The sequence below is a fragment of the Phalacrocorax aristotelis genome, chromosome 2 (genome assembly GCF_949628215.1).
Source record: "Phalacrocorax aristotelis chromosome 2, bGulAri2.1, whole genome shotgun sequence".
Taxonomy (NCBI): Eukaryota; Metazoa; Chordata; class Aves; order Suliformes; family Phalacrocoracidae; genus Phalacrocorax; species Phalacrocorax aristotelis.
The window spans coordinates 145,844,880-145,872,869 of record NC_134277.1 but is presented as its reverse complement, the minus strand read 5'-3'; the positions used below and the strand labels follow the sequence as shown (position 1 = coordinate 145,872,869).

Sequence of the window (27,990 nt, the reverse complement as noted above, 5' to 3'; positions counted from 1 at the left end):
TCAACAAATCAACAACCAACTACATCAACTCAAGCTGAACTGACAAGGCTGAAAATTTTTAATCACATTCCAGAAGACTAGTCTGGTTTTGCAAACCATGCAAGACTTGACTACAGCTGTGTCACAAGCCATACTTTGGACCACACATTCTCCCTCAATTTTCTCAGTGTTTCAGGAAGGAAATAAACTGTATTTGGCACAGAGTGCGCTGTATTAGTACAACAGGCACACAGCCAGCATCAGTCTACTCCCTGATCTGTTCCACTGCTTCTCATCATCCTACTTATAGCTCTTCAGATCTGCTTCTCTTCCTGCATCGCCCCATAAGGTAAGTGATCCAGACAGTAGAAGATACATTATGGCCTCTTATCACCAAACAGCTATAATTTTGCCATGATGATCCAGGAATCTTGCCCAACCAGTGCTGGAAGAGACAAGTGAAAGATTAAGAACTAGAAGTGCATATGGATCTTAGTGTTGGTAGATATATTAAAAAGGATACTACATGAAGTGCTCAAAATGCTCAATTTCCAGATTAAAATAATTAAAAAGTTAAACTATGAATTTTATTCTAATTGAGTTAATAAAATTTTTTTGTGCATAAACTCGGGGAGGTGGGGCAGGGTAGTTACAGACCACATAGTAGTGCAAAGGCTTTAAAAAAATCCTTTAGTACAGAAAACGTTAAGCAACACTTATGATTATGAAATATCTCATATTTCTGCAAGAGAAGCCTTCAGCCTAGAAGACCTAGATGAATTCCAGAATAGTTTTGTGATCACTTTAGTATCCTCAGTAAAAAGCTAAATCTATCTCACTGGAAGAGAAGCAGAGCATTTCCCAGACAAACAGTAGAAGAACTTCAGACTACAGGTACCTTGTGAAATGTGAAGCTTTTATTTTTTTTTTTATATAAACTTAAAATAGAAGGCTTATAATAAATCTCACCTAAAGAAGTTTCTGGGTTTTACAGAATTTGTGTCATCTTTCACCCAGGTTTTAGAAGCTTTAAATAAGCTAAAGAGGAAAGATATTTATTCAACTATGTCATTAGTATAGCAAGTTCAACAGTCTGAAGTTTTGTTAAGTCATATAACAACAGTTAAGACAGAACAAAACTATAAATATGTTTACAGATGTCTGATGTTCCTGTTGAATTCCTTTTGGATAAAAGAAAAACAATATCTCGCACTGTAGTAAGTATAATGCCATATACTTGTCAGTTGGAATCATCAAGATCTAGTCCATTTGCTTAAGGTCACTTGTTTTCTTTATTAGATTTGTTTAAAAAATAAAAACCAAACCGAAAAAACCCCACACAGCATAAGGACAACTGAATTTATGACTCTATATGGAACAAAGTTTTTTTGCCTCTGACAAATCTGAATCGATTTCATTCTTCTTTTGTAGTAAACGGTACCAAGGAATAGGAGTGGAGCTACAGATATCCTCCAATGGCTGCCAAGTTACCTGCTTATATCAAAAGGGTTGAACTCCACTGCAACGCACAGCGTTGGGCCGGTAGCATCAGAGAGGCAAGTGGCAATAAGAGATTAGACGGCCAATTCTTATGACTACCCAAAGCAGACAATGACTTCAGAAATCAGAGCATGTGTATACTTGGAAGAAAAGCCATACTTCTGGAGCCATACACTGTCTTACTAATGTCCATCAGATTTTGTACAGCGGATATAGTCAGTAGTCACATTTTCTTTCATTGTGACACTTTGTACATGTGAAAACAATTATTTCACTACCGCAACAATATGTTTCTTCCTCTCTGACACAAGTGGCACAGATCCTGGTTTGCTGTGCTTACGACGATTCAGTTCCCTAGGAAAAAAAAGACAGAAAAATGAAGTTCAGTAGTCAGCACAAACATTTAAAAAATACTAGCTTCCACCTTAAGCTACTAATGGAGATATCCTACAATCACAAAACCCCCACCCACGTACTTCCTCGTTTGAAAAGGACAGTCCCTTTGAAAAAGAACTTTAAAGTTGGTTAGTTAGAAAAGTTTCTAATAAAGCCTTTTCTCGGGAGCTCAGCTTACTTGGGTTTCACGTCAATAGATTTGCTGCTAAAGTTTGTAGTCTTTCAACTGAGGAAGAGGACTAAAACCCACCATTTCTTGGTTTTACTCTTAATGTAATGGCTACAACAAAGTATGCCACCTTCTGCTCCTAGGAATTCAAATATGGCAATGGTCCAGGTGATGGAAAACACTCAATTCTGGAGTCTGGCATTAACAAAAAAAAAAAAAAAACACCAAACCCAAAACCCAAAAAACAAATCCCACACCAAAAAACAACACAAACCCACACAAACAAAAAACCCACCACAAAAAAACTAAACCCACCACCCAAAAAGCCTCCACATCCCCAGAACAGCCCACTGTGTTTCCATTCCAATGTTGCATCATGCCATGCCTCACAGAACACTGCGGCTCCTCCCAACATAGTATTTGTTCCCATTTCTTCAGTGAACTTTTGGGAAGCAGCCAGTCCTCATGGATACTGGCATTTGTCTGCATTTTCCTTATATGAAAAGGTTAATTAATCCAGTAGTTCACGATCACTTCTTCAGATGTTGTTCTTCCCACATACTGTAGCTCTAACACTCCCATAGAGTGCTGCTACAGCACTGCAGTGATGCATTTTATTAAGATCAAGAGAAAACAAAGCTGGAAGAGGAAGACATACTTTCGCCGACGAGCTTCTCTCATGATACGTTGCTCCTTGATTTGGCAATATATACTTTTGGGCAAGTGACGGTGTTGAGCGATGCGCCTGATCTTTGGGTGATACTGGAACTTCTCCTTCAGCTTCTGATTGTAATTCATAGCTGCCTTCTCTCGTGGTGCAAGCTGTTGGGAAAATAACAGACAAACATGTTATAAAAGAACAGGGATTTAACTGTCATGATTTTCTCCACAAAACAAAATTTTAACTTTTAATTCAAATGGCTTCCCTCTAGCCACTTCAGCATTAGGGTAAGTAAGTATTAAAACCCTACAATTTCAACAATACCCCAATGCTCAAACACAAAACATTATCACAGGTTTCAAAGTTCAATGAAGTAACTGAATTCAGTCCCTGAAAATCACATTTTAGTGTGCTGTAGAGAAAGGAGAACAGAAATAGCTGACAGTAAAACCTCTTTGATCAGAGTCTGACTGCTTTCCTAACCTCTGATGATGATCAACTTTCGCTGAGAAACAAAAAGGTTTGCAGGCATTTTCATCATCAGCCAGTGCAAGTACAAATGCTATAAATGAATTGCCTTCATGAACAGCTTTACAGACAGCTCTTTAACTGGCCTAAATCTTACCCAGCACCTTGATCCATTAGGAAGTGCGGTGTACCTAACAGGTTTCAAGTATTAGATTTACTATATGGCAGACAGGGAGTTCCAACTTTCATCACGCTGCTAAAAATATCTCAGTACCACAAACACAGGCAATACAGGTCAGCTAGTATTACCACAAAAGACTAACTTTAGCCATGTTTAAAATTATGTCTGAGCCACCATTAACATTGAAAGTGAGAAACACCTTTTCCTGACAGCTAACCTGCAGAGGATATATTTTTTTTCAGGCATGTTTCCTTTGGTCCTAATGCTTATTTATCAAAAGAAAAAAAAAAAAAAAACTGTGTGCTGTGTTTTTGTTTAAAGCATGCACTGCTTAACGAGGGCTATCAGTTTCTATGTATTTTGGATTTGCTTGGATCTCTGGGAATTTCAGCTGCATTTCAGTCTAGTGAGCTTTCAGACTTTGACCAACGCAGCAAGTGAATCTTTATAGAAAAATATTCTTTACTCCCAAGCCACTTAGTGTTTTTTAACGTGAACAGAAACTCTTTCCATATTAATAGAGGATAATCCTATCCCCATCTTCCTACCCTCCCTCCCAAAATGCACGCTGTAACTCTGGTATTTCAGACATCTAAAAACCTTTCATATTCTAAAATAAGTAGTGACACAAGTCTTTTGCCCTCCCACATTCATTTCATCCATTACTACTTGTACCTAAAGTATTAAAAGCAAAACTTCCTCAAGAAAAAACAGAACCTGAATTTCAGACACTAACACAAAAAAAAAAAGCAATAACAAAACCAACAACTTTATTACACACAAATTTGAAAATTCCACCTACATTATTATGAAACATGCTTTGTTCCCCCTTTGAAATCAGCAATTGGCTATTTCTCCTCCACCCTGGATGTCACATTCAGAAGTGACTTCTGTCAGAATATTTGTAAATTCTAACAAAATAAACATTATACTCAGGTAATTTTGGTAAAAAATACCATTAATGGTCTGAAAGCAAGTATTAATAAAACATATGGCAAAGGAGTTTCTCTTTTGGGACAATAAGACATCTTAACCCACTAAAACTACACACACATGCCCCGCCGCCCTTTACTGAAATTCCTTCTACTGAGCCAGCCTAAATAGCTGGTTCATTCTCAATAAATCCCAGGTGTTCCCACTCTGCAGAAAACTGCCAACATAATCCAAATTAGAGAGCTTTTGTTTTAATTAAATGCAATGATTTTCCTTTAATTTAAGAAGAACAAATTGCTGCTGATTTAGTATAACCTTGATGATTCTACAGACAAGAGGTGAATCTGTAAATTAAAGATACATCCAGGACATCTTATTTAAAAATTAATATAGATTAAGCGGTGGTTATGTTTGAGTCTGATTCCATTTTTATGTGTAATGTGGTATACAGAAAGGCACACAGCTGGTGACTTTTGGTCTAACTACTGAATGCCAACACTCCATACACCAGGCTGTGCTAAGTGCACCCTATCTACATGACGGAAAAAAGAAAATTCTGCAGTAATAACCAGTTTCTGTCTACTTATGAGACAGCAGATACCTAAGAAAGCAGACTGCAATAATGCACTGAATTCCAATCTTTCTCTTGGAAGTCATTTTACAAAGGTCAGTGTAAACAGCTGAAGAGAACAGCATTACTTCCCGTTCTACTTTGAGCTGGAGAAGATGCTGTTAATGCAGCACAATTTAGCAGGATTAGAGATTTTGTTTATAGGGACTAGAACACACTACGATGTAATACATTAGGATTTATATGACATCATGAGTGGAAGACACGCTTAAAGATGACGTATGACCCTTTTTTCCACACATTCCAAAGGTGAATGTGCAACTTCCTTAGTATATGAGGAAAACAGAAATTATGTGGCAGAAAGACAGCTGGTTTGTGCCATTAGTGCAGCGGTACTTCACAGGAAGTATCTAGAGTGAAAAGGTAGGGAAAAGGGACTCTAAAATGCAACAAAGTTGTCAGCATAGGAAAATGCATCCTCAAGTAAACTGCCTATGCCTCCTTCCTCCCTCCGGATGATAGAGGCTGGTTGTTTTTCCCATCTAAGCAGAAGGAAGGTAAGCATTTTTCCACAGATGTGACTGAAGAGCTAAAACCACCTTTAACAAAAAAATTCTTCTTCCAAAGAGGGCTGTATTTGTACTGTGCAGTATTTAAAACTTCACACTATTAGACTCCTAGAATTCAGCATGAGAATATGAAATGGCTGTTTATCTATCCTGTCCACGTTTGCCTTCTAGGTTGGGCAGACAGAGCATAGGTGCAACATATTTTTAAAATGCAAACGTATCCTAGCAATTTTCTACACTAGAGCTTGTCTTTATTTAATTTTTTCCATTGTCCTGCTGAAAACAGCTTTCCAGTTTCATCGCCATAAAGTTTATTACTCATTGTTTCCTTGGACCAAAAACTTAACGGCTTCTTTATATCTACATGGATGACAAAGAAAAGAAAGGTAATGTAGATGTTAAGAGCACAAGATCATATCTAAAGGGATGAAGTTACATGTGCACAAACCCAAAATCACTATGAAAAGAATGCCATGCCACACAGTATCTAGTACTGATTATCAGTGTATCTCACAAAATGGAACTGTATACTAGGAGCAGACTGAAAGGATATACAATTACTTAAACAGTTCTGATGCGCTCCCACTAATGCACTTTGCTAGATCAAAACCAAGACTTGTAACTGCGTTTTCTCCTGTCTTTTTTGGTCCTTACTCAAAAGCTGTTGTTTCTGCACCTTGTAAGAAAGCAGCAAACCTCTGCTCCACTACTGTTACACTCACGCTATTTTCACACTTACTGAAATACAAATCATTCCTAAGCAAAGTTTTCTTCTTCAGTTGTCCAGTGGTCTGTTTTAATTCTTACCTACTTTGGAAATGTAACACCCAAATTTTGCAGCTGTTACTCACAGAAGTAACGTTACTAAGCATTTACACTCTAAGAACTGCAGGTGTAGGTTTATTAATATTTCCATAGATTGAAGAACAACACAACTTTCTGAAGTTTCATTGATGATTCATTGCTTTCACTACAATTCAAAAAACCCAACCTATCCCTTTCTTTGTATTACTTCCATTAATTTTACTCTATTAACTGAAATCTACTCTGTTAGTGCAGCTTTTCCAGACTTTTCACCCAGGCGAGGCTCCATTTTCCTCTTTTCCTCAAAAGCCAGTCATTTACCTTTTCAGAAATCCCAGACCTCTCCAAGAGCACAGGTACAAGAGCCTCAAACATACTTAACATATCATATTTTATGTACAGCATTTGAACAGCCTGGAGTATCTCCAAAGTCTTGTTTAATTGAGTCTTTTGCTTCTGACATGCAGAGCTAGATGTTTACTGCTTTAAAAGTTACATCTGTTAAGTCCTATTAAATAGTATTTATTATTTAATCAACTTTTAATTTAAAAACCTAAACATTGCTCATTATTTTAAAGCAACTTCTGCAGTAGCTCCAACAGAGAGATTGGGCTTTGTTAGCCCTATGTAAAACCCATGCAGACTTAATTATCAGTGGAGTGGAGACAGAGCATGCCTCTGGCTCCTCCAGAGACTTTTTTCTTACTTTAATGTTTCACTGATTTTGAATAGTGAGTGTGATGCCAAATACATCAAAGACCACAAGAAACATGCATGTCAGAACCAATGACTGCTAGGGTAGCCACGGTTCAGAAAGTACAACTTTCCAACTGGATAAACGTTCATCAGTCACAACGTAAGTACTATATATTCACTACAACTTCCTTGGAACCCAGCAACACTAAAACCAAGTTACGACTCAGTACTTGCCAAAGGAAAAAAAAATATGTTTGATTACCACTTTTCTTTCTCTTTCAGGATGCTGGTTTCCATCCACCCCAACCCAAATATATCCATCTTAAAATACAATGTATTACAAGATGTTAGCATTATATCAGAACTACAGTGACCTTTGGATGAGTCATTCAGTCAAATCTTCTCAGCGAAGAAAAATAGCAGACCAAGCAAGTAAGCATTTAAGACATATTCTGACACTTCCGACAGAATTACTGAATGTTCAGCTTTGAATATTCAAAATGTTCAAAAAATAGCCACTGACTATGGAAGAACTGGACATTTATAGAATGAACAAGCACATGCCTATGAAGATAAGAACACTAATCCTCTGAAAAAGAGAAAAAGAAAAAGCAGGTACTAAAAAAACCAGTGGAACCTGATAAATAGCCATTAACAGTTGCAATGTAGAGAATCACAGGAACTACCAGATTGGATTGAACAAGGATGGCACAGTTGCCTGAATCCAAGCAACATTTCCAAGGTATATCCAAGAACGTGATGAGCCACAGAGATTCCACTCTTAAGTCCTATTAGCAACAATTATTCTCTCAACATCTGAAAAATGAAGTTTCATAGTGCTTCTAAAAAAAATTTTTTTAACAACTATAGCAGTTTCAGACAGTTAGTAGTTTAATATCCAAATTCTGTGTCTTGCTAAATTCAAGGCTTCAACAGCATCGTGCTTGAGCACATTTCCACACAACACTGGGGATGTGAAACATTATCTCTTCTCATTATAACATAATTCTTTACAAGTTTATTAGCATCATCCATGTGACATAAGAGCAGTTTTTCTACATATTTTGACCCTTGTAAGTTGTTCATGTATTTCTACATGATTTTGCTTTCTTAAGATGTCTTTTGATACTGCAAGGTGGATTTTTCAGATAAGATGACAAGTTTTGTATTCTAAATGATGGGATGACTTTCATTTCTGATAGTAAAAAAAAAAACCAACCCACACCAAAACCAACAAACAAACAGAAAGATCAAACAAAACCACCCACATGCCACTTGACCTGTGTGTTACAGACAGGTATTGACTTAGTTCTCTTGGGAGCTGATAGTTAAAGAGCTTTGACAGAAATGCTTACAAAGCCTTACACACATGGATGCTACAAAAGCTGCATTTGTATAGGAATATAGGAATGTTGTTGGGGTATGCAAAGATGCGACAAGGCCAAGGCCCACGTGCAACTAATTCTGGCAAAGGATGTAAAGGAAAAGAAATAGGGCTTCTTCAAATAAGTCAGCAGTAAAAGGAAGACTGGGGACACAGTGGGCCCACTGCTGAACAAGGAAGGGGCCCTGGTGACACAGGATGCAGAGAAGGCAGAGTTACTGAATGCCTTCTTTGCTTCGGTCTTTACTAAGGCTGGCCTTCAGGCATCCCTGCCCCAGAGGTGAGAGAAAATCTGGAGAAAGGGTGACTTCCCCTTGGTTGAGGAGGATTGAGTCAGAGATCGCCTATGCAAAATGAATCCTCTCAAATCTATGGGCCCCAATGGGATGCACCCACGTGTGCTGAAGGAGCTGGCAGGTGCTGTTACTAAACCACTCTCCATCATCTTTGAAAGGTCATGGAGGACAGGAGAGGTGCCCAAGGACTGGAAGGTAGCCAGTGTCACTCCAGTCTTCAAAAAGGGCAAGAAAGATGACCTGGGTAACTAAAGGCCAGTCAGCCTCCACTCCATCCCCGGAAAGGTGATGGACCAGTTCAGCCTGGAGGTCATCTCCAGGCATGTAGAGGACAAGAATGTTATCAGAAGTAGTCAGCATGGATTCACCAAGGGAAGATCATGCTTGACCAACCTGATAGCCTTCTATGATGGCATGACTGCCTGGGTAGATGAAGGGAGAGCAGTGGATGATGTTTACCTCGACTTCAGTAAGACTTTTGACACTGTCTCCCATAACACCCTCATGGCCAAGCTAAAAGTGTGGGTTGGATGAGTGGATAGTGAGGTGGACAGAGAACTGGCTCAACAACAGAACTCAGAGGGTTGTGATCAATGGGACGAAGTCTGAATGGAGGCCTGTCACTAGCGGTGTTCCCCAGGGGTCTGGGCTGGATGCAGTCCTGTTCAACAGATTCATCAATGACCTGAACGATGGAATAGAGTGTAACCTCAGCAAGTTCGCTGATGATACCGAGCTGGGAGGAGTGGCTGACACACCAGAAGGCTGTGCTGCCATCCAACAAGACCTGGACAGGCTGGAGAGCTGGGCCAAGGGGAACCTCATGACCTTCAACAAGAGCAAGTGCAAGGTCCTGCACCTGGGGAGGAACAACCCCATGCACCAAAAGCTGGAAAGCAGCTCTGCTGAGAAGGACCTGGGAGTGCTGGTGGACAACAAATTGGCCATGAGCAGCAGTGTGCCCTTGTGGCCAAGAAGGCCAATGGTATCCTGGGCTGCATTAAAAGGAGTGTGGCCAGCAGGTCAAGGAAGGTTATCCTCCCCCTCTGCTCCACCCTCGTGAGGCCACATCTGGAGTACTCTGTCCAGTTCTGGGCTCCCTGGCTTAAGAAGGACAGGGAACTGCTTGAGCAAGTCCAGCGGAGAGGTACCAAGATGATCAAGGGATTGGAGCATCTCCCGTATGAGGAAAGGCTGCAGGGGATCTTATCAACACTTTTAAATATCCAAAGGGTAGGTGTCAGGACGATGGGAATGGACTCTTTTCAGTGGTGCCCAATGACAGCACAAGGCGCAATGGGCACAAGTTGGAACACAGGAAGTTCCACCTGAATATGAGGAAAAACTCCTTTCCTGTGAGAGTGACAGAGCAGTGGAACAGGCTGCCCAGGGAGGTTGTGGAGTCTCCTTCCCTGGAGACATTCAAACCCTGCCTGGCCACGGTCCTGTGCCCCCTGCTCTGGGTGTGCCTGCTCAAGCAGAGGGGCTGGACAAGATGATCTCCAGAGGTCCCTTCCAATCCCTACCATTCCGTGATTCTGTGATTCTGTATGATCACACAACAGAAGCAGTGAATCATATGCGCAGACTCCAAGAGGCATGTCAAGCAGCAACACTGAACTTACAGACAGGAAAAAAAAGGACAGGCTATTTTATGTAGGATTCACTGTCAGGTCAAGGAACACAAGAATATTAATGTGCAGACCATATCCAATACCCAACAGCTATAATTGGTAGTGCCTTTTTTAGGCCTATCCATGGACAGTTTTTACCAATGCAAATACTACAGTAAACAGAAAAATGTAATTTTCTATTCCACATTTTGAATACTTAAACAATAGCTAAGTTGTCCTTATGGTACATAATATTTCTACGATGCAGTGGTCGGGTTTGTCTATTACTTCTCAGAGCCAAGTATCCTTACTCTTTCATAAGAAAAGGAGCCAATGCCATCTAGTAGTCAGAGTGAATTTTCTCTTCCCACCTGAAAATATTAGGAATCATTCTATATGAAAATGGTGTTTTCAACATTCTTTTTACCCACTGTCCTTCACACAAAGGGCACAGAGTAAAGATGCATGTCAAAAATACCAGACAATTATGTTATAGAACAACATCTTAGAGACACAGCAAGCTCTCTCACTAAGAATATAGTGAATAAAGAGAAAATTTCAGTTAATACTGTAAAACCAAGTGAAAAGGGTGTTGGCATGAGCATATGGATACAACAACAGGAAAACAGGTAATATTTCTGCCCAACACCATGCTAAGTAAATTCAACATAAAAGTTAAAGCAAAAAGTAGTCTATAATGAGCTTTGCAGAGTCTTTATAATTAGCAAGTATGGGACTGATATCTAAACGTTTGACTGAAGCACTACATGGAAAAATCACAAGAATCAATTCAGAACAGAAAAAAAATTGCATCCTCAACAAAAAAGAAGAGTTATTCTGTTAATGAAATTCAACTTAAATAGTAGTTTTTAACCACAAATAGTGTACAGGCTGCAAAGTTGTGGGTTTTTAAAAACTATATCTCTATAGCAAAGATGAGAAAAAAACCCAGGACTTCCAAATACCTATGGTGGGCCATGGCTAAAGATATACACGTTGCTTTAGCTGTGCTACTCCATCTCCAGTGCTTCACAGTGCACAATGGTCCACGAACTATCCTATTCGACAGTGTAGCCCTAAGTACTCCTACCACTCCCGTTCTCCTGCCACCTCTCTCCTACGCAGATACTGTAACTTGATGGAGCTTCAGGTAGCCACAAGCAGCCCTAGACATAATAATGCAATAGATTCATCTCGTTAACCACATGATATTCTTCCCTGAATTACAGCTTCCTTTTCTTCCTCCCTCAATCTTTCACATGATCAAGTAGAAATTCCCCCAAGCATTATTTGACAGCTATGCTGACAAGCTCAGAAAAAGCAATGTAAGCACCTCCAGAATACTATAACAATATAAAGGTACGTAAAAGGGATTACTCCCAGCAGACCAAGTGTCAAATTCATTCTCCAAAGTCATTCAATACTTTAATACAACTGTGCAGATGAATATATGCAAGTGGTAACTGTAATAAAACATTTGGCTTTGTCTATACATAAACAGTTGAACAAGTGTAACTGAAAAAACGTGCATCTCATTAGACTAATGTCTGTTCCTACTAGGAATGCTTCAACCCAACAGACTTACATGGAATTAAATGGACTTCGGACACCACACTAGTTTGCCCACTTGGTATCCAAGAGTTACACGGGTTAATGACAATCTCAGTTATGCATTGGTGCAAATGGCCTACTTTCCAACACATGTGATTACCATGGTATGAACTGCTCATCAATTAGTCGCATGCCAGTCCAAGTTTTTAAAAGTAGTAACCCTAAGCTTCAGTAGAATGACTTAGGTACAGCAAACCAGAATTTATTGCTTTTTCCCTAGTGCAAAGAGATTAATTCTCCCCTGTAGCACCCAGGTAAAAAACTCTAATCTAGTTTAGTTAGAACTGATTATTATTGTTAACATTAAACAAGGCCAAAAAAGGTCACTTTGTGTAGCAACAACAAGGCATGTAATTTTATTATTATAAGCTGTAGTAAAATCAATGAGCCATACTGCGCATGTCAGTTTTAAAATTAAATACAAAGGTCAAACTACAATTTTGCATTTTCCCTTTAGAAACAAGATTTTAGAAGTTGAATAGGCTAACCAGTTGTAATAACAAACCCCAAACATCTTGTCTTAATAAAAAGCATAAGTCAACTCTTACCACTCCCAGTTTTTCAGAAGCATTAGCTTTCCACAGACGAATATTCATCTCATCTGAGCCACATAGAATGTATTTGTTATCTGAAGTCCATTTTACAGTGATGACGTGCTGCATTCGTTTTGTATGATACACCTCCCTGAAGCAAAGAGAAATATTTTTAAATTATGTATCCTCACTTTTCCCACCAGCATCACCTTCCAAAGAGCAGAAAACATTCTGTTCAGGGCAAAAATTATTTTTTGTATTTTGTTGCTGTTTTTAAAAATCTTACTTTTTTTTAAACAGTGTGCTGATCTTACATCTATATAGATATTCAAATAAAGTGGGATGGTTAGACTGATAAAGGACCACCTAGGATAAGATGCTTGTGAAATTAATTTTTATGAAAGCAGTTCAGTAAACAGCTAAAGAATAATTCTTTTTGCAAAACAGGCCGTGGGTATACAATATGATATGCATACTGTTCCCAAAATAATTTTAATTAATATGCTGTTACATGAATCAAGCATTACAGAATGGGACTGCAGAGGAATAGGTGCCAAAGAATCTGACACCACCATTATGAACAAGAAAGAGAACAGTAAATAAACACCTTCAGCTGTCTACTTACAACGTGGCAATGGATTAGCTACTCTTCATTGCGATTTCCCTCTTTTCCCCACAAATGGATTTCCTTATAATGGTCTAAAGGACTCTTAAGGAAAATTTTAAACCCCTAAAAACTCAGTCCCCAGTACTGCAAACAAGAACTCAACAAGAAATATCAGCTAGCAAAAAAGGATTCAGAACAGTTGTGTGACTATTAACGCATAAACTACATTTAATTTCTGCTGATCAGACTCCTGCTCAACAAGCTGCTGAAAAATGTTTCCTCGTTACATTTAAACCAATACTTAAGTGAAACTCTTACCTAATTTTCATTGTACTAAACAAGCAGAACAATATTATAGTTATTCTTTTATTTCTGCTACAAAAATATACGACTAAGTACACTTTTCTGATAATTTCGATTATTTATTAGCATTCTAAAGGTGAAGAATAAGTAAGGCCTATTTATTGTCCACTAATACCCACTTCTTTGGTATATCAGTCACTTACTGCAGCTTATAGACCATCCTCTTTCTTCTACCTAGGTATTTCTACAAGTAAAATCCAAGTAGTAATGGAAAGGAAATATGGAAGCACCACCTGTTCAAGAGCCATGGAAAAACTAGACTGGGGTTGAGCTGGAGGGGTTGTGATAAAAATGAAAGTAATCAATATATCACCTCAAATAAGCTTTAATAAGTTTAACCACCTCTTGTAATTTACACTCAAGTGGCACTCTACAAGAACAACCACATGGAAGACCGAGCATGAGTAGCTTCAGAAAACATTAATACTCACATCAGATTTTTACAGATGTTGATGTATAATAGCGTGTGTGCACACACACATTTGCATAAGCATTTCTCTGTTTACTTTCATTTTTTCTATTTGGATCAATAACAAAGCTTTTCTGCACCAACCTTTGGGGAACTAAGTACCTTTCTTTTCCTTACTCTGAATCTTCAGCCTTTGCCTCTCCTGCTACTGTCATCACAAGTTACTAAATATCATTCTCTGGGAAAGGAAAAACACAAACCATGGCCAAATTACCTGGATCTGTCATTTAAAAAATTTGCACAGACATCCAGTTCTGTTTACCAAGAATTTACTAAATTTAATCAATTTCATAATAAATCTTGTTAAATTTAATCAATTTCATAATTTAAATTCTCATTTTAAAATAAAATGGAAAGCAATGGAAGTTAGGAGTTTTTCAGATTGGCTGGAGATCAGAAGTCAAAGGTGGAATACCATCAGGATCCTTGTTTGCAACAGCAGTTTTCCAAGTGGGATCAGATATTCCATGTGGAGACTCTTCTCCATTCCATGGAATTAACATCAGCTGTACAATTTTGAAAAAGCCCAGCTTCTGAAGAATTTTAAGTGTCCCAGAATGCCCTACTCAGTTTATATGAGACTAAGTTCTTCATTTGTCAGGTTTTTCCTCACTAGATATATTGCTATCACCACACAGAAGAGGAAAAAAGGAGGGAAAAAGCGGAAAATTCCTTCCATGGGCCTTGGCAACAACCTGCTGTAAAGTGGAATAAAGCTTTTCACGGTTGCATTACAGGGTCTGCAAACTTCCCCTCAATGATGTGCTTTAACTTCGCATATGACCACTTCTGTGAACATTACTATTCCATAGAAAGGAAAATCTGTTGAACACAGGAGCTGCTAACCACATTGTTTAATAATAGAAGAATTAAAAAAAGAAAAACAAGCAGCCCACAAAAGAACTGCAATACCTAATTACATTTAAAATATTATTGCAAGACAGGAAGAAAATGAAAACTACCTGTAGATTAGACATAAAGGAAAATATAAACATCCCCTCTCAATCTTTAATGCAGTATAGGAATGTACAGTTACTCTGAATAAATGCATGCATAACTGCATCAATCAATAATAAAAATATACTCTTCCCCAATCAATATTTCAACACTTCCACCCCGCAAACCACCCAGAACTTGACCTAGTAGCAACTTTTTGGTAGGCCGAGGTTGGAGAGAAGAAGGCGACTAGAATTAATCTGAAGTTAAGAATAAAGAAAAAAGAGGAAGAATGACAACAGAGAATAATGAAGGTAAGTTTATGAAGAACAAGTGATACCAGACAAATCTGATAACTTGCTTCAATTTTCAAACGGGAAAAAAAAAAAAAATAATGGAGACACAGTAGATCCAATCTGAACTTCAGCAAGATATTTAATACGCTGCCTTATGAAATCTCACATGAAAAACTAATTCAAAGTCAATTGTATTCAAAGCATTGCCATATGAATCAAAACCTGGTTAACAAAATAAGAACAAAAGGTAATAAGCATACTGAAAGAGACCACAAAAGTGTCCCAAACTGATCCTCAGGAATTCATACAACTATGCTTTTCACGTAACGTTTTTAGCCATCATCCGTACAGGATGAAGGCAGCCCATAGAACCATAGAATCATTTACGTTGGAAGAGACCTCTAGGATCATCAAGTCCAACCATCAACCTAATATCACCAGGTCTCCTAAACCATGCCCTGAAGTGCCATGTCTACACATTTTTTGAACACCCCCAGGGATGGTGACTCCACCTCTCTGGGCAGCTTCTTCCAATGCCTGACCACTCTTTCAGTAAAGAAATTTTTCCTAATATCCAATCTAAACCTCCCCTGACAGAACTTGAGGCCATTTCTTCTTGTCCTATCACTAGTAACTTGGGAGAAGAGACCAACACCCACCTCACTACAACCTCCTTTCAGGTAGTTGTAGAGCGATAAGGTCTCCCCTCAGCCTCCTCTTCTCCAGACTAAACAACCCCAGATCCCTCAGCCGCTCCTCGTAAGACTTGTTCTCCAGACCCTTCACCAACTTCACTGCCCTTCTCTGGATATGCTCCAGCAACTCAATGCCCCTCTTGTACTGAGGGGCCCAAAACTGAACACAATATTCCAGGTGCGGCCTCACCAGTGCCAAGTACAGGGGCCTTGATCACTTCCCTGCTCCTGCTGGACACACTATTCCTGATACAAGCCAGGATGCTGTTGGCCACCTTGGCCGCCTGGGCACACTGCTGGCTCACGTTCAGCCGGCTGTCAACCAACACCCCCAGGTCCTTCTCCGCCAGGCAGCTCTCCAGCCACTCTTACCAATGCTACAATTGGGAATTTTAAGGCACTGCAAACTTAAGTGGTGACAGATACAGTACAAAGTGACTTAAAAGCATTAAAGATACATATTTAGAGAAATAAGATGGGATTCATCTGGGTAAAATACAAATGAGTACATCCAAGAACAATTATCCACTGTAATTTTAATCTAAAACTGCATAAGTACTGCTATCCATTAAGTAGAAGTTCTACTCTAATACATACTCCAGAATCATCTGTCAACTACACGACTTGCTGATCTCAAGGTATATACAGAACAAGATTAACATTCACAGGAAGTGAATGCCCCAGTGAAGATGTTAATGAATGAGTTAAGAATTTTGAGGACTAGGGAGCAAGGTCACTGGAATGAATGACAGCAAGAAATAAAGGTGTAAAATCACTCACCTGCTGTGACCTTTGTCTACAGGAAAAATGCGGACAGACTTATCAAAGCTGGCAGAGACAAACTCTTTCCCAGTGGGTGAATAATCCACATCAAGAACAGCAGACACGTGATCCATATGCACCATCACGGGTGATTCAAGAAAGCGCATATCGAAAGTATATAAGCTTTAAAATAAATATACCAACAGCTTAAGATATTAACTCCTACATAAATAGTACATTTTTGCTGGACAGCTACTTCAATCATACATAAACCCCACTTAAGGACAGATCCATAATGCAGGGAGAACTCTTTAAAATTGCTCATAATACATTAAAAGAAAGAATGATGAACTGTTTAGGGCTTGGAAAAAAGTTTGTTAACTAGAGGCTTTAGTTGTTGAATCAGACCTAGGTTTCTTACTCACTGTCAAAGAGCAAAGAACTATTCCCTTCGTCATCTGCTCATGGGTCACTGGCCAAACCTACTTGTCCAACCACCACACTGTCCTTCTCTCTTCAGATAGAAGTACATAACCTGAACTTGGACAAGCATCTCTGAAAATTTACTTTGAAGCCTATCAACTCTGCAAGGTTTCTAGATATTCCCCTATTGGAAACACCTAGTAATTCAGCATCTACTGTGACATTCCCATTCGGTTGGCACCTTTTCCTACTGCCTAATTGTCTTTAGGCCAGACAATGTAGGAGTCCAAGGAAAGCTTGGTCCTTCAATACATGGAGATACTAGTTCAGCAGAGCACACTATCTGTAGAAAAGCATTCCATTAAAAATAAACAGCTGCTGGGCCCAGCCTATTTGCTCTTAAGCACTTCAAAGCTCAGGTGATGTCTACCTGTCCTCCCTTTGAATCAACAAGCCCACTCATACAAAGGCAAGGCATAACAACTGAGTAGATCCTTAAATTGCCTAGTGCCAATAAGAAAAGATGCTTTACAGACAAAGCATTTAATGAAACCTACTTAAGATATACTATTGCTTTTTCCTTCTAAATCCCCCCCCAAAAAGTATGCTAGCGTCATATTCAAAACCACTACTCCGTATAATCAGCTAACACTGGTGTCTGCATTGTTCATATATGCATTTGCCATTTTGCTTATACTAATTGCTTTAGTTTGCAAGAGGACAGGTGCCTCTGACAGTAACAGCTGCCATTTTTAGTTTAGCAGGCAGGGCAGGTGGAGACATAAACAAACAGATTAGGTAGCCTGGTAGCCTTACCATACGATAATCAAAATAGGTGAAAAGCAGTACATTAGATACAAGACCCACTTTCAAGGTCTGGGCCAGATTCCGTTTCCTTGGAAAAACAGCCTTAAGATAAGTGATAAAATTCCAATGTTCTAGAAGAAAACAGTGATCTATTGTTAGATCACTGACTTCCTGGAAAAAAGGATATGGAGCACATTTTGCAGTGGCCTAGTTTTGAAGAGACAGCTTTTTCAATATCAGATTAGCCGTTCACATGAATAGTATTGTTCAAAACTAAAAAACTGCTCTGAGACATTGAAAGGATAAGTATTGCAGCTTCTGGAGCTGTTTCACAGAAGATTTTTTTTTTAAGAAATGTTCTCATCAAAATAGCTGATCAGTACAATATATCAAGCTTCACAAGAGCTGGCAAGAGCATAAACACTTATATTGTCTCAGAGTGGACTGACAGAACTTATTTTCCAGGGCCCGTGCAAGTTACATTGCATTGGGTCAGCTGCATTTTTTCTAAGTTACATTGCTTTTTTTCACCCAAGGTACTAAAAGACAGAGGAAGAGGTAGTCTACTATCAACTCATTTCTTTTAAAATCAGTGAGGCTCAAAAGTGATTCAAATTTAGAGTTTAAGTAGTTTTTTTAAAAATTTATTTTAGCACGATGATAAATCAACAATATATAGATTAAAAACGTAACAATCGGGATTATCAAAAAGCAATGTCACACTTACTTGTAATCTTCATTTGCTGCAGTAAAAATGAAAGCTTCCATGGGGTTCCAACACAGTGTATTTGTCCTCATGTTCAAGATAACCTGAAAGATATTTACACATTGCTACCTTGTTACAGGCAAACACTCGTTATAATTAAAAACTTCCTATACTACTGGAGACAAGCACTTTCTAGATACAGAACTATTGCAGAGGAATAGTGACATGGCAGAATGTTTCCTCAGCAGTGTTAGAAATGAAACTCAAGAACTTCCTGTCCCTTATCGTATGCTTGCTGCTTTGTGCTACACAGCAATTACATTTTCCTCTAAGTCATTTTAGAAGCAAATTATTCTAAGCGGTCACTTAACATGTAAACATGTTAGTGGTCAATGTGTAAACCTGGAATTTCTGAAAAATTTCACTTCTCATCATATTTACAGAAACTTTTAGTTAAGTGATCTATAAACAAGCCTAATTAAATGTTTATTTCAAGGAATATAGTCATTAATTAACACCGTGAACCAGCATTTGCAAAGCTATTATAACATTTTGGTGTTCTCCCAGCTACTCCTATCCCTTCGTTATTTTATCTTTGAAATTGCAGTTCATGAATTCGCCACGACAGTTGTCATTTCTTGCTGAAGTGCCAAGCAATGCACATAGAAGTTACTGTCCTGTAAGCTACTCACCGCTATCGCTGTATTAGCCGTGAATCATTTGCTACGCATACATAAGATTCCCTTGCTGCTAATAAGCAGATGGCTACAGAGGCCAGTTTGCCTTGAAGTGGGAGGAAGGCAGCTGATGACAGCCTAATAAAACCATTCTACTTTGCTAGCAGTGGACTAGACAAGAGGCTTTAAGAAGCTGTATGTTGGCCGCCCCAACCTTGGAGGGCAGCTGTGGCAGAAGCAGCTGGGTCTCTGTGGGAGAAGCGGAGGCAGGGAGGAGATCGTCTCACACCCATAAGACACAACAGCTTTGGCTTCTGTGGAGTCTTGGAGGAGCTTTCAACCATTGTATTTGAAAATGAATCCCACACAGTACGCCTGACACAAAGTAGCTGTATTATTACAGAGCAACTTATTAAGAAACTGAACAACTCTAAACAGAATTTTCCACAATGCTCCAGGCCAGCCATAATCCTACTAGGAAATTGGGTGTTCAATGCTATGGTACTCCAAACTCATTTTTGTTCTCAGCTTACTATACCGAACGCCATAAATTTAATTACCTGTAACAGAATACAGTTGTACAACTATAACTTTTACAATAATGAACACAATCTCAAAGCAAGGTAATGGTGATGACCTCTACTGAATCCCCCACTTCCCCCCCAAAAAAAGATTGTGATTTTATGAGCGTATGCATATTCTCACAATTCTTATTCTCCATAAATCCTCACTTCCTAGGTGACATTATCCTGTTCAATATGAAGTCTGTGCTGCAAAATACTGCTCCTTTTCAGACTGAATGTAATCATCAGATGTCTGAAGTGATCTCTACTTTTAAAAGTGACTTTACTGAAAGGATAGGCCACTGAAAGGCCCTATGTTTACAGTAACATGACAACTAGAATTTGTTCAGATTTCAATATCGTTCTTCTAGTTAAAACCTTGCACATATCTGGGAAGCTAATAATCAAGGCGGGTTCTTTATTCTTCCCTGTCCAAGTTTTTCAGCCACTGCAAAATGAGTACACAACTAATGTTAACACATTATATGGAAAATAAATACTTGAAATCATGCCACAAAATAACTCTATTATTGCTGAAAAATCCAGCTCTTTTTCAAAAGGGGTCAAATTTCGTCAAAGTCCATGATCTGCATCTTGCTTCACTGTTTTTTCACCCAAATTTACAAGCATTCAGTTTATTTCAGCAGTGGCATTCGGAATTAAAATCGTGCATAAGAAAAGGATTCTTTGTACAGTTCTAGCATTATATTCAGTGACATCTATGTAAGGCAACCTGGGCTGGAAGTGATTTAAGTTGCTATAAATACGTTAAAAAAGGCATTTCAGAATGATCTAAACCTGTAGCAGAGACATCTTCTGCCACTATTTTCTAATCAACTGTAGATACACTTAGTCATTTATAAGAAAAAGCCCTATTAAGACAAGTCAAGGCTGTGAAGTCCCTGAAGACTTGGCTATCTTGGTCCATTTATTTTAACTGTAAGCACTTGCTTACAAAGAGTGTCAGCCCAGAGATTTTGAGAATATTTTAACACAAAACCAGATCACTCAAATAATTAATCTGTCCCCCTTTACTACCTACAAGGTATTTGGCTGAGGTGAACAGCTAAGAATGTTACAAGCAATGGATAATGCAGTTACTTCCATCTGTTTAAATGCTAAAGTCTATCTTTAAAACACCCTAAGCTTTCCTGTGATCCCACAGGTTGCACAAGAATGACTTTTAGTTTCCATATGCACCAACTTCTGTTAAAACATCTGCCTCTTGTCATGCAACAGGAGTGCTTCCCTTCACCTTTTCCCAGCTTTTTTAGACTAGGTCTTATTTTGCACTTAGGCAGCATCTCACCATGTTATCTGCCCCTCTTTGAAACTTAAGACTTTGAAACTCACAGACAGGACAAACAGGCAAGAGAGCTGCTGTTTCATGATGTGGAAAGCTGTACTCCTGTTTCCAATAAGGAAGGGAATCCCACTGAGTTCCAGACTCAGGGCAGCGTGTGAGCTGCTTTGCTGATCAAACACCAGGAACACAGCAGCGCTACAAGCCAGTGCCCACACATAGGTAAGGTACCTCTAATAAGCAGCACCCTTCTCGTGGGAGTTACAGAGCTCTTAGCTCTCAATGCAGAAACAGACATTCAACCTGCCTCTCCACAGGATAATCATCCCTATCCCAGCAGGAAAATCAGTACTGTATCCACAGTTGCAAGGAAGTATCCATCAGTGTCTTACTCCTGTAGCAGGAAATGCACCTAAGCATGCTGCTTACTACACAAGATAAACATATGTATATATGTGCACATATGTATATATGCACATCATATATGTATACTTTTATATAGTTAGCATATGTTAAATTCTGCTAGATTCAAACTTAGTTCACAAAGGCTCAAACTAACTTGTAATTGAAGATCTACAGCACTGGCTACGCTCATTTCAACATTCAGGTCTCCAGCTGGCATCACTGACAATTTTTTATAAGCGCTCAGTGGCCCAAATGAAACTTCATTAAAAATTGCTGCAGCACAGGGAGAGACAGAAATACTGTTAGGCCAACAACGTTCCTATTTTATAACTAAGTTAAGTACCACGATAGTGTTCCAGTGTATATCAGACCATGTCATTGCAGATAGTACATAACATACCAGAAGAATACTGAGTGTATATTCACAAGTCAGAATATTGTATTTCAAGGAGCAAATTGTTAAGATAGTTCTGGGGCTCAAAACTACTGAACTTGATCGAGGTTAATATGTGTGTATGAATTACTGGCTTCTTGTTTAATTCAGTAATATAATAATTCAGTATATATAATAATTCAGTACATACATTCTCTTAAAGATAAACAGGAATCTTCACGTCATTGGTAAATTACAAATATGAATACAATTTTGATTCCACTACAAAGTATTTCTGAATATTTATACTAGGTGCATGGGGAGGGTTTATCTCCATGCAAAAGAAAAACACCTTTTCAAATACAGAGCAAGGCTCCCCAATGGTGGAAAGGAAATGCATTAGAAGGTACCTTGTTTCCTTCTGGCAAGGAGGAGAAAAAAAAAAAAAAAAATCACATACACAGACAGAATGCAATATTAGGAACATAAAGTTCTTATTGTGAAATTGCTGTCAGGTCAGGCACTTTATCAAGAATTACAATAGAGTGAGCATGACAGCCCGTTTAAGTGCAGAAAAGGGCCCTTCTAACTCTGCATGGTTTAAATCCCAACATCAATTCAAACTCAGTTTAAAGACTCAAAATTAGATTATGAAAACTCAGTGAACTCACAGTTCAGAGCCTCCCCTTCTCTATCATCATCAACAATTACAGACTATTTACATATTTAGTATGATGAATAGTGCCATAGCTTCTGTTAAAAAGAAAAAGATTACCTTCTTTAACGGAGTCGATTTTCTCATATCATATAACACAATATTTCTGTCAGAAGCACAGCTTCCCAAAAGGTATGTCTAAAAGAAAATAAAAGAAAACCAGTGTGTAAGGTCTTCTAAACACTTTCAGAGTCTGGTTAACAGCTTGTGTTAGATACCTAAGCTATTTTGCAAAGCTGGTAGTCAAATAGTTCCTTTTTCAGTCAAGGAAATACATTCAGCATTCTTTCTGTGCAGCTAATTATTCAGCACAAACATTTTAAATAGCTTCCCCTGTAAGACTCAGAATCCACCAAGTTCTTTCTACTTCAGAAGTAACAAGCAATTCCTCGTAAACACTTCATCTATGAACACAGCCCAGCCCAGAGATATATACGAATTGCTATAGAAGATCAAATGCAATTGTTTTGCCATGGCGAAGTGGGAGAGTCTTGGTTACAAGGAGTACAGCGCTGGAACAGAAGAGCACTCCACAGCCCCATAACCACTGCATTGAGTGACTGAGATACGGGATATGTATTGCTGTGGGCAGACATGAGACCACCCTCCTTTTGTTCCTCCTCTCCCCCACTAACAGAGACAAAAGATAAAAAGATTAAAATATACTGTACTACATTCCAAAGCAATATAGCCATAAGAATATGTGTACACCCCCCTAAATATTATGTTAAAACACATATCAAGATCTAAATTTAGAAAAAGCCATTAAAGATGGTGTTACAGTTTAGATGTTACACTGATCAAAAACAATATTGATTTCCAATATATAACAGAAACATTACCTCAATGGGATTAAATTTTACACTGCTTATGCTATCAAAACCCCATGTCAGAGAACACATGGGACTTGTTCTTTGCTCATCCCAAATGTCCACTTGATGGCCACAGGTGGCAAAAACAGCTTCCTTCCAGTGGTGATCAATTCCTGTGTACACTGTCTTTAAAGAAAAAACAAAACATGCAAAACCCACAAACAAAAAAATTTACAAAACCAGCTGTATAGAGACATGTGCAAGAATGTTCTGTTACCAAAAAGATAAACAAATCACTGCATATCAAGTCTGCCATATTTTTATTCATTTATAGTACTGGAAACCAAGCCACCATTGCTACCAGAAACTAAGTCTTATCAGATGCACCCTTACACAACGGACTAGCCTTCTCTGTACTCAGTGTGCATGCCTGCATACATTTCTTGTTAATTTACAATGGAGTCAGCATTAGAAGCCCATTTACAAAGTCCTGGCTGACTCTAAAGCAAATGGCAATTTTAAGGGTATAACCACAAATTTTCAATGGGGACCTGAACAGATTCCACAGACATACAAATAATTAAAGTTTCAAGCTATCTATTTTCAAAAAACATTTAATGTTCTTAAAATAAGCTTATCATAAATTGAAATGCTGAAGTATATATTTTTAGTCTGCTTTTGTCAAAAAGAAGGACGTAAAGTTGAAATTTTGTACTGAATGGCTGTGAGGTATTGACATGAAAAAGTAGTTATTTAATGCAGACTAAGCACTGACAATACGCATCTGAAGAGAAAGACTGCAGAAAGATCTGACCAGTTTGCAGGAAAGAGATGATTAGTAGAGACCCATCTAAGCAGGCTCTGATGGCATCTGAGATATTACTTCCTGGTTACATGTAAAATAAATGTAATAAAACCTGGAAGATGCTTCAAAAGTGCCATTATAAAATTTGATGCCATCACATTACAACCCATTACGATAACAGGTGATGTCAAACTACCCCTCTCTCCTCCAAAAGCTAGATAAGAATTGGTTTGAATTTAATTAAAAAGAAGAGATGCGGGGAAAATCAAGACTCGGATTTACTACCTTTCCAAGTATTGTATGAATAGGTTCTTCTTCCTCTCCATATTCCGGGCTCTCCATTTTCCACTGCTTCACAGTTTTGTCATCGCCAACCTGGAAATATTGGAAAAAAGCATGTACAGTTTTACGTAAGTGTATTCTGTTTATTTTACTAGATGTGCTTTGCAATTAAGTACAGGCAGCCTTTCAAAAGAGAATAATCTATGGCATACACAGAAGTAAAGTGCTCTCTCCTGCCTATTTACTGTTCCCTTTTATACCTCCATGTTGTGTTTTGGATCTGTGGCCAAAATAGTGCTGATAAGGCACCAATGTCTTGGCTACTGCTGAACAGTGCTTGCACAATGTCAAGGCATTTCTCCCCCCACTCTGTCAGCCATCATCCCTGCCTCCCTCATTGGCAAATAGGCTAGGTGTGGACAATAGACCAGGAAGGGACACAGGCACAATGGATGACCTGAATTGGCCAGCGGAGTATTCCATGTAACATCATGCTCAGCAATAAAAACTGAGGTAGTGGAAGACGGGGAGGCAAGGGTTGGCTTCTGAAGTGGCTGCTGCTCAGAGATTCTCTGGGGATCTGTCTGCTTGTAAAAGGAGATGACTGATTTCCTGTTTGTCACCGTTTCCCACTGCCACCACCACCTTTCCTTCACCTATTCAACTATCTTTATCTCGATCCACAAATCTTTTCCAGTTTTTAAAAGAGATACTTCCAGGGTCGAATAGGAAACAGGTGAGCTGGAATGATTACTTTTTTTAGGACACACTTTGTGGTTCTTTATCAAATGGCACCTTAAACTGCAAATTATCTTCTGGAAGTCATTTTGATGAGCATGTACACAGTTAAAAGGCACTTTCCACCTCAGTTGCTCCAGTTGCTGGTTCCTAATTCCATGCTACCTCTTGCTCTATGCCAGCACAACCTTTTGCATGGCTGTGTACTGACCTGGAGCAGGCAAACCAGCCAAAAGAACATTAGCTATACAAGTTTAACTTTCTCTCCTGACAGCGCTACTACTGTTTCTTCTTCCCCTCTCTCAATTTTCAGAAAGAGGGTTTGTACAAGGGGATTCTAATTTGGGGTCACTTAGAATTTTTTGCTATGGTTTCCCCTACATCCTAAATATTGTCCTCATGACCTGGTATGTACTTCAGAAATGCCCAGCTCAGAAGAAGCAAAACCTCAGGACATACTAGTGTTCAAAACCAATTCCTTTTATTGTATCATCTTAGAATTGTTTTAATGCAAACCGACCGAAGACTCACTATTTCCAGACAGTTTACATGCAGCTGAATCCATTGTGGCTGATACAAGGTAATAAAGCTTAATTAACATGGAACCATCTTGACTTAAACAGCTCATCTTCAATCACAGTATATGCAAGTGGTTACTTTTTTAAGGGTTTGTATATCTTTCAATGAACATAATCTACCTACTACTTTAATGAAAACTAGTTTACTCAAGTTCTAATTACATGACCACCCATTAGCAATTTTCTGGTATTTATCCCTTCCACAGGCTTGAACAACATCCATAGCACAGCATCAAAAAGAAAAAAAATCATCAGAAATATAACTGCCAGGGTCACAGACACGTTTAATAAACATATTCATACAATATTTAAATATTGTATGACAAAAAGTAAGTTGCCCACTGGAAAACAGATGGTGAACAGGCACTCTGTACCGCTACACGGTACTAAGGAGACACATTATACTTACAGTAAAGAACGATGTACCACAGAAACGAGCACACATGCCTCGAACAAAGCCTTCATGGGCTTGTATAGTACGAATACACTGTCGTTTGGTCAGGTTCCAAATTTTAACCTGTTTAAAAAACAGAAAAGTATTCTGTTGTTGTTTAAGTTTTCTACAGCCCACAACTGTAGTTCATAATTCAAGTACAAGAGATGACATGTGCTGTAACGAAATGGCATAGCCGGCTTGAACACTGGCCAGATTTTGTAATGTTATAACTACTTAATTTTTCCCGTCTTAAAAAAAAAAAAAATTTAAAAGTGCAGCTCTTTCCTTCTTACCCCTTCCCCAGGCCCAACCTGCATATTTACCTTACTTTTCCATTCCCCTATTTTTGAACAAGAATTCCAGCTAAAAGAGAGCAGCAGTGACAACTGTAGCAAAAAAAAAAAACAAAAAAACCCAAAACCCCTCTGAAGAGAAAAGCACAGAGAAATAGCCACCAGAACCAACATAATGTTTTCAGTCCAGCTGCGGTACTACGTTTTATATAGATGTTCACTTTTCACAGAGGTTTCAATTTTAAAGCATTTGGGCCTGTTTAAATAACAAAGAAGCGGAAGTCAGTTTTTATATTTGTATGTATTTATAATACCCAGTACTATACTTGCTTTATCAGTGGATAGGAAATCTGGCCAACATTTCATATAAATTTATTCCCCTCCTCTCTGAAAAGGTTAATCTCCCTTACACTACTGTATGACATACATACCTTCTATAAAAAGCAGAAAGCAACCAGTTACCCAGAAGACAACTTTAAAATATACAAGTACTATCAAATGAACACTGTAAGGGTGACAGAAGACAGAGAAGACAGGAAAGACAGGCAATTTTTTCCTGCAACTGACTCCAATTAAAGTGCCCTTCCTTGCTATTTGTTATATTTTTATCAAATACAAAATAATAACCATAACAAATACAATCAAATACAGGGTTGGGATTTTTTAGACAATATGATAAATTATTATTCCAGGAAGTTTTTGGTTGTACGCCCCTTCCCCCTAGCTCATTTGACTTCATGTAATCTTAATCTGCAGCTTCTTCAAGGGGACACTGCTCCATCCTGAGGAACCGGATGTCACACCCTCCCACTCACAGCTGAACAGCTGAAAGCTGCTGCCTTTGTGTGCTGGGAGATTACAACCTGCAGTTCGAGAAACATTGCCCCAAACTGGACAAGCTGCACCCCCTGAGGGAAGACAGGGTATCATGCTGAACAAAGACACAAAAGAAAGGTAAGCAGGGGGCATTAATTAAAAAAAGAAGAAGAGAAATTAAAAAAAAAGAAGGAAGAAAGGTACCTTGTTTGTTGTGGTTTGTAACTGCAGCTTACCTCTCCATCACATGCTCCAGATAGCACTGTAGACAAACTCTTTGGATGTTTGGCCATGCAATTAACTCCATCTCTGTGGCCATCAAGTGAGCTAAGAAAGGGTTTTGCAAACACACGTTCTAGCTTTGTTGCATTCAAAGCTCTTGTGTACTCTCGCGGAACCTCAAATGGGTGTAATGCAGGGTCATAGTTTCTTGGAACTGCAATCAGAGTAACACACACATTAGAAACCCACAGTGTGTAGTGTAGTACAAGGTAGGCTGAATTCAGAAGCTCTTCTCTTTGATTTTCCTGTCACAGAAGAATTTTCTGCAACACTAAGATTTTTACCATTCCTTCTGTTTTGAAATTCCTTTGTGGGTTCATTAGTATGCTCACTTAACAAGCTTGAAGTTAATAAAGTCTGAAATAACTGAAATTATTTGATGTCCTTTTCAAGGAAAGATATGAACGTACATAACAAACTGGAAGTTGCAGCTATCTTGCAACTATTATTAAAAACAAAACAAAACAAAACCACCAACCACTAC

At 38.6% G+C, this 27,990-nt stretch overlaps 1 protein-coding gene across 1 annotated transcript in view; it reads right to left on the bottom strand.

The window, feature by feature from the left end:
* Nucleotides 1-874: 874 nt before the first annotated feature.
* Nucleotides 875-27,990, bottom strand: part of DCAF13 (DDB1 and CUL4 associated factor 13) — a 29,268-nt gene continuing 2,152 nt past the window's right edge. Inside the window, exons 2-11 of the mRNA XM_075085576.1 lie at nucleotides 27,461-27,660; nucleotides 26,089-26,196; nucleotides 24,367-24,456; nucleotides 23,307-23,462; nucleotides 22,525-22,602; nucleotides 18,450-18,532; nucleotides 16,511-16,675; nucleotides 12,380-12,515; nucleotides 2,703-2,866; nucleotides 875-1,833 (exon numbers count right to left, since the gene is read on the bottom strand). Of these exons, the coding sequence (XP_074941677.1) occupies nucleotides 1,746-1,833; nucleotides 2,703-2,866; nucleotides 12,380-12,515; nucleotides 16,511-16,675; nucleotides 18,450-18,532; nucleotides 22,525-22,602; nucleotides 23,307-23,462; nucleotides 24,367-24,456; nucleotides 26,089-26,196; nucleotides 27,461-27,660 (1,268 nt within the window). The 3' untranslated portion in view covers nucleotides 875-1,745. The remainder of the gene's footprint in view (nucleotides 1,834-2,702; nucleotides 2,867-12,379; nucleotides 12,516-16,510; nucleotides 16,676-18,449; nucleotides 18,533-22,524; nucleotides 22,603-23,306; nucleotides 23,463-24,366; nucleotides 24,457-26,088; nucleotides 26,197-27,460; nucleotides 27,661-27,990) is intronic.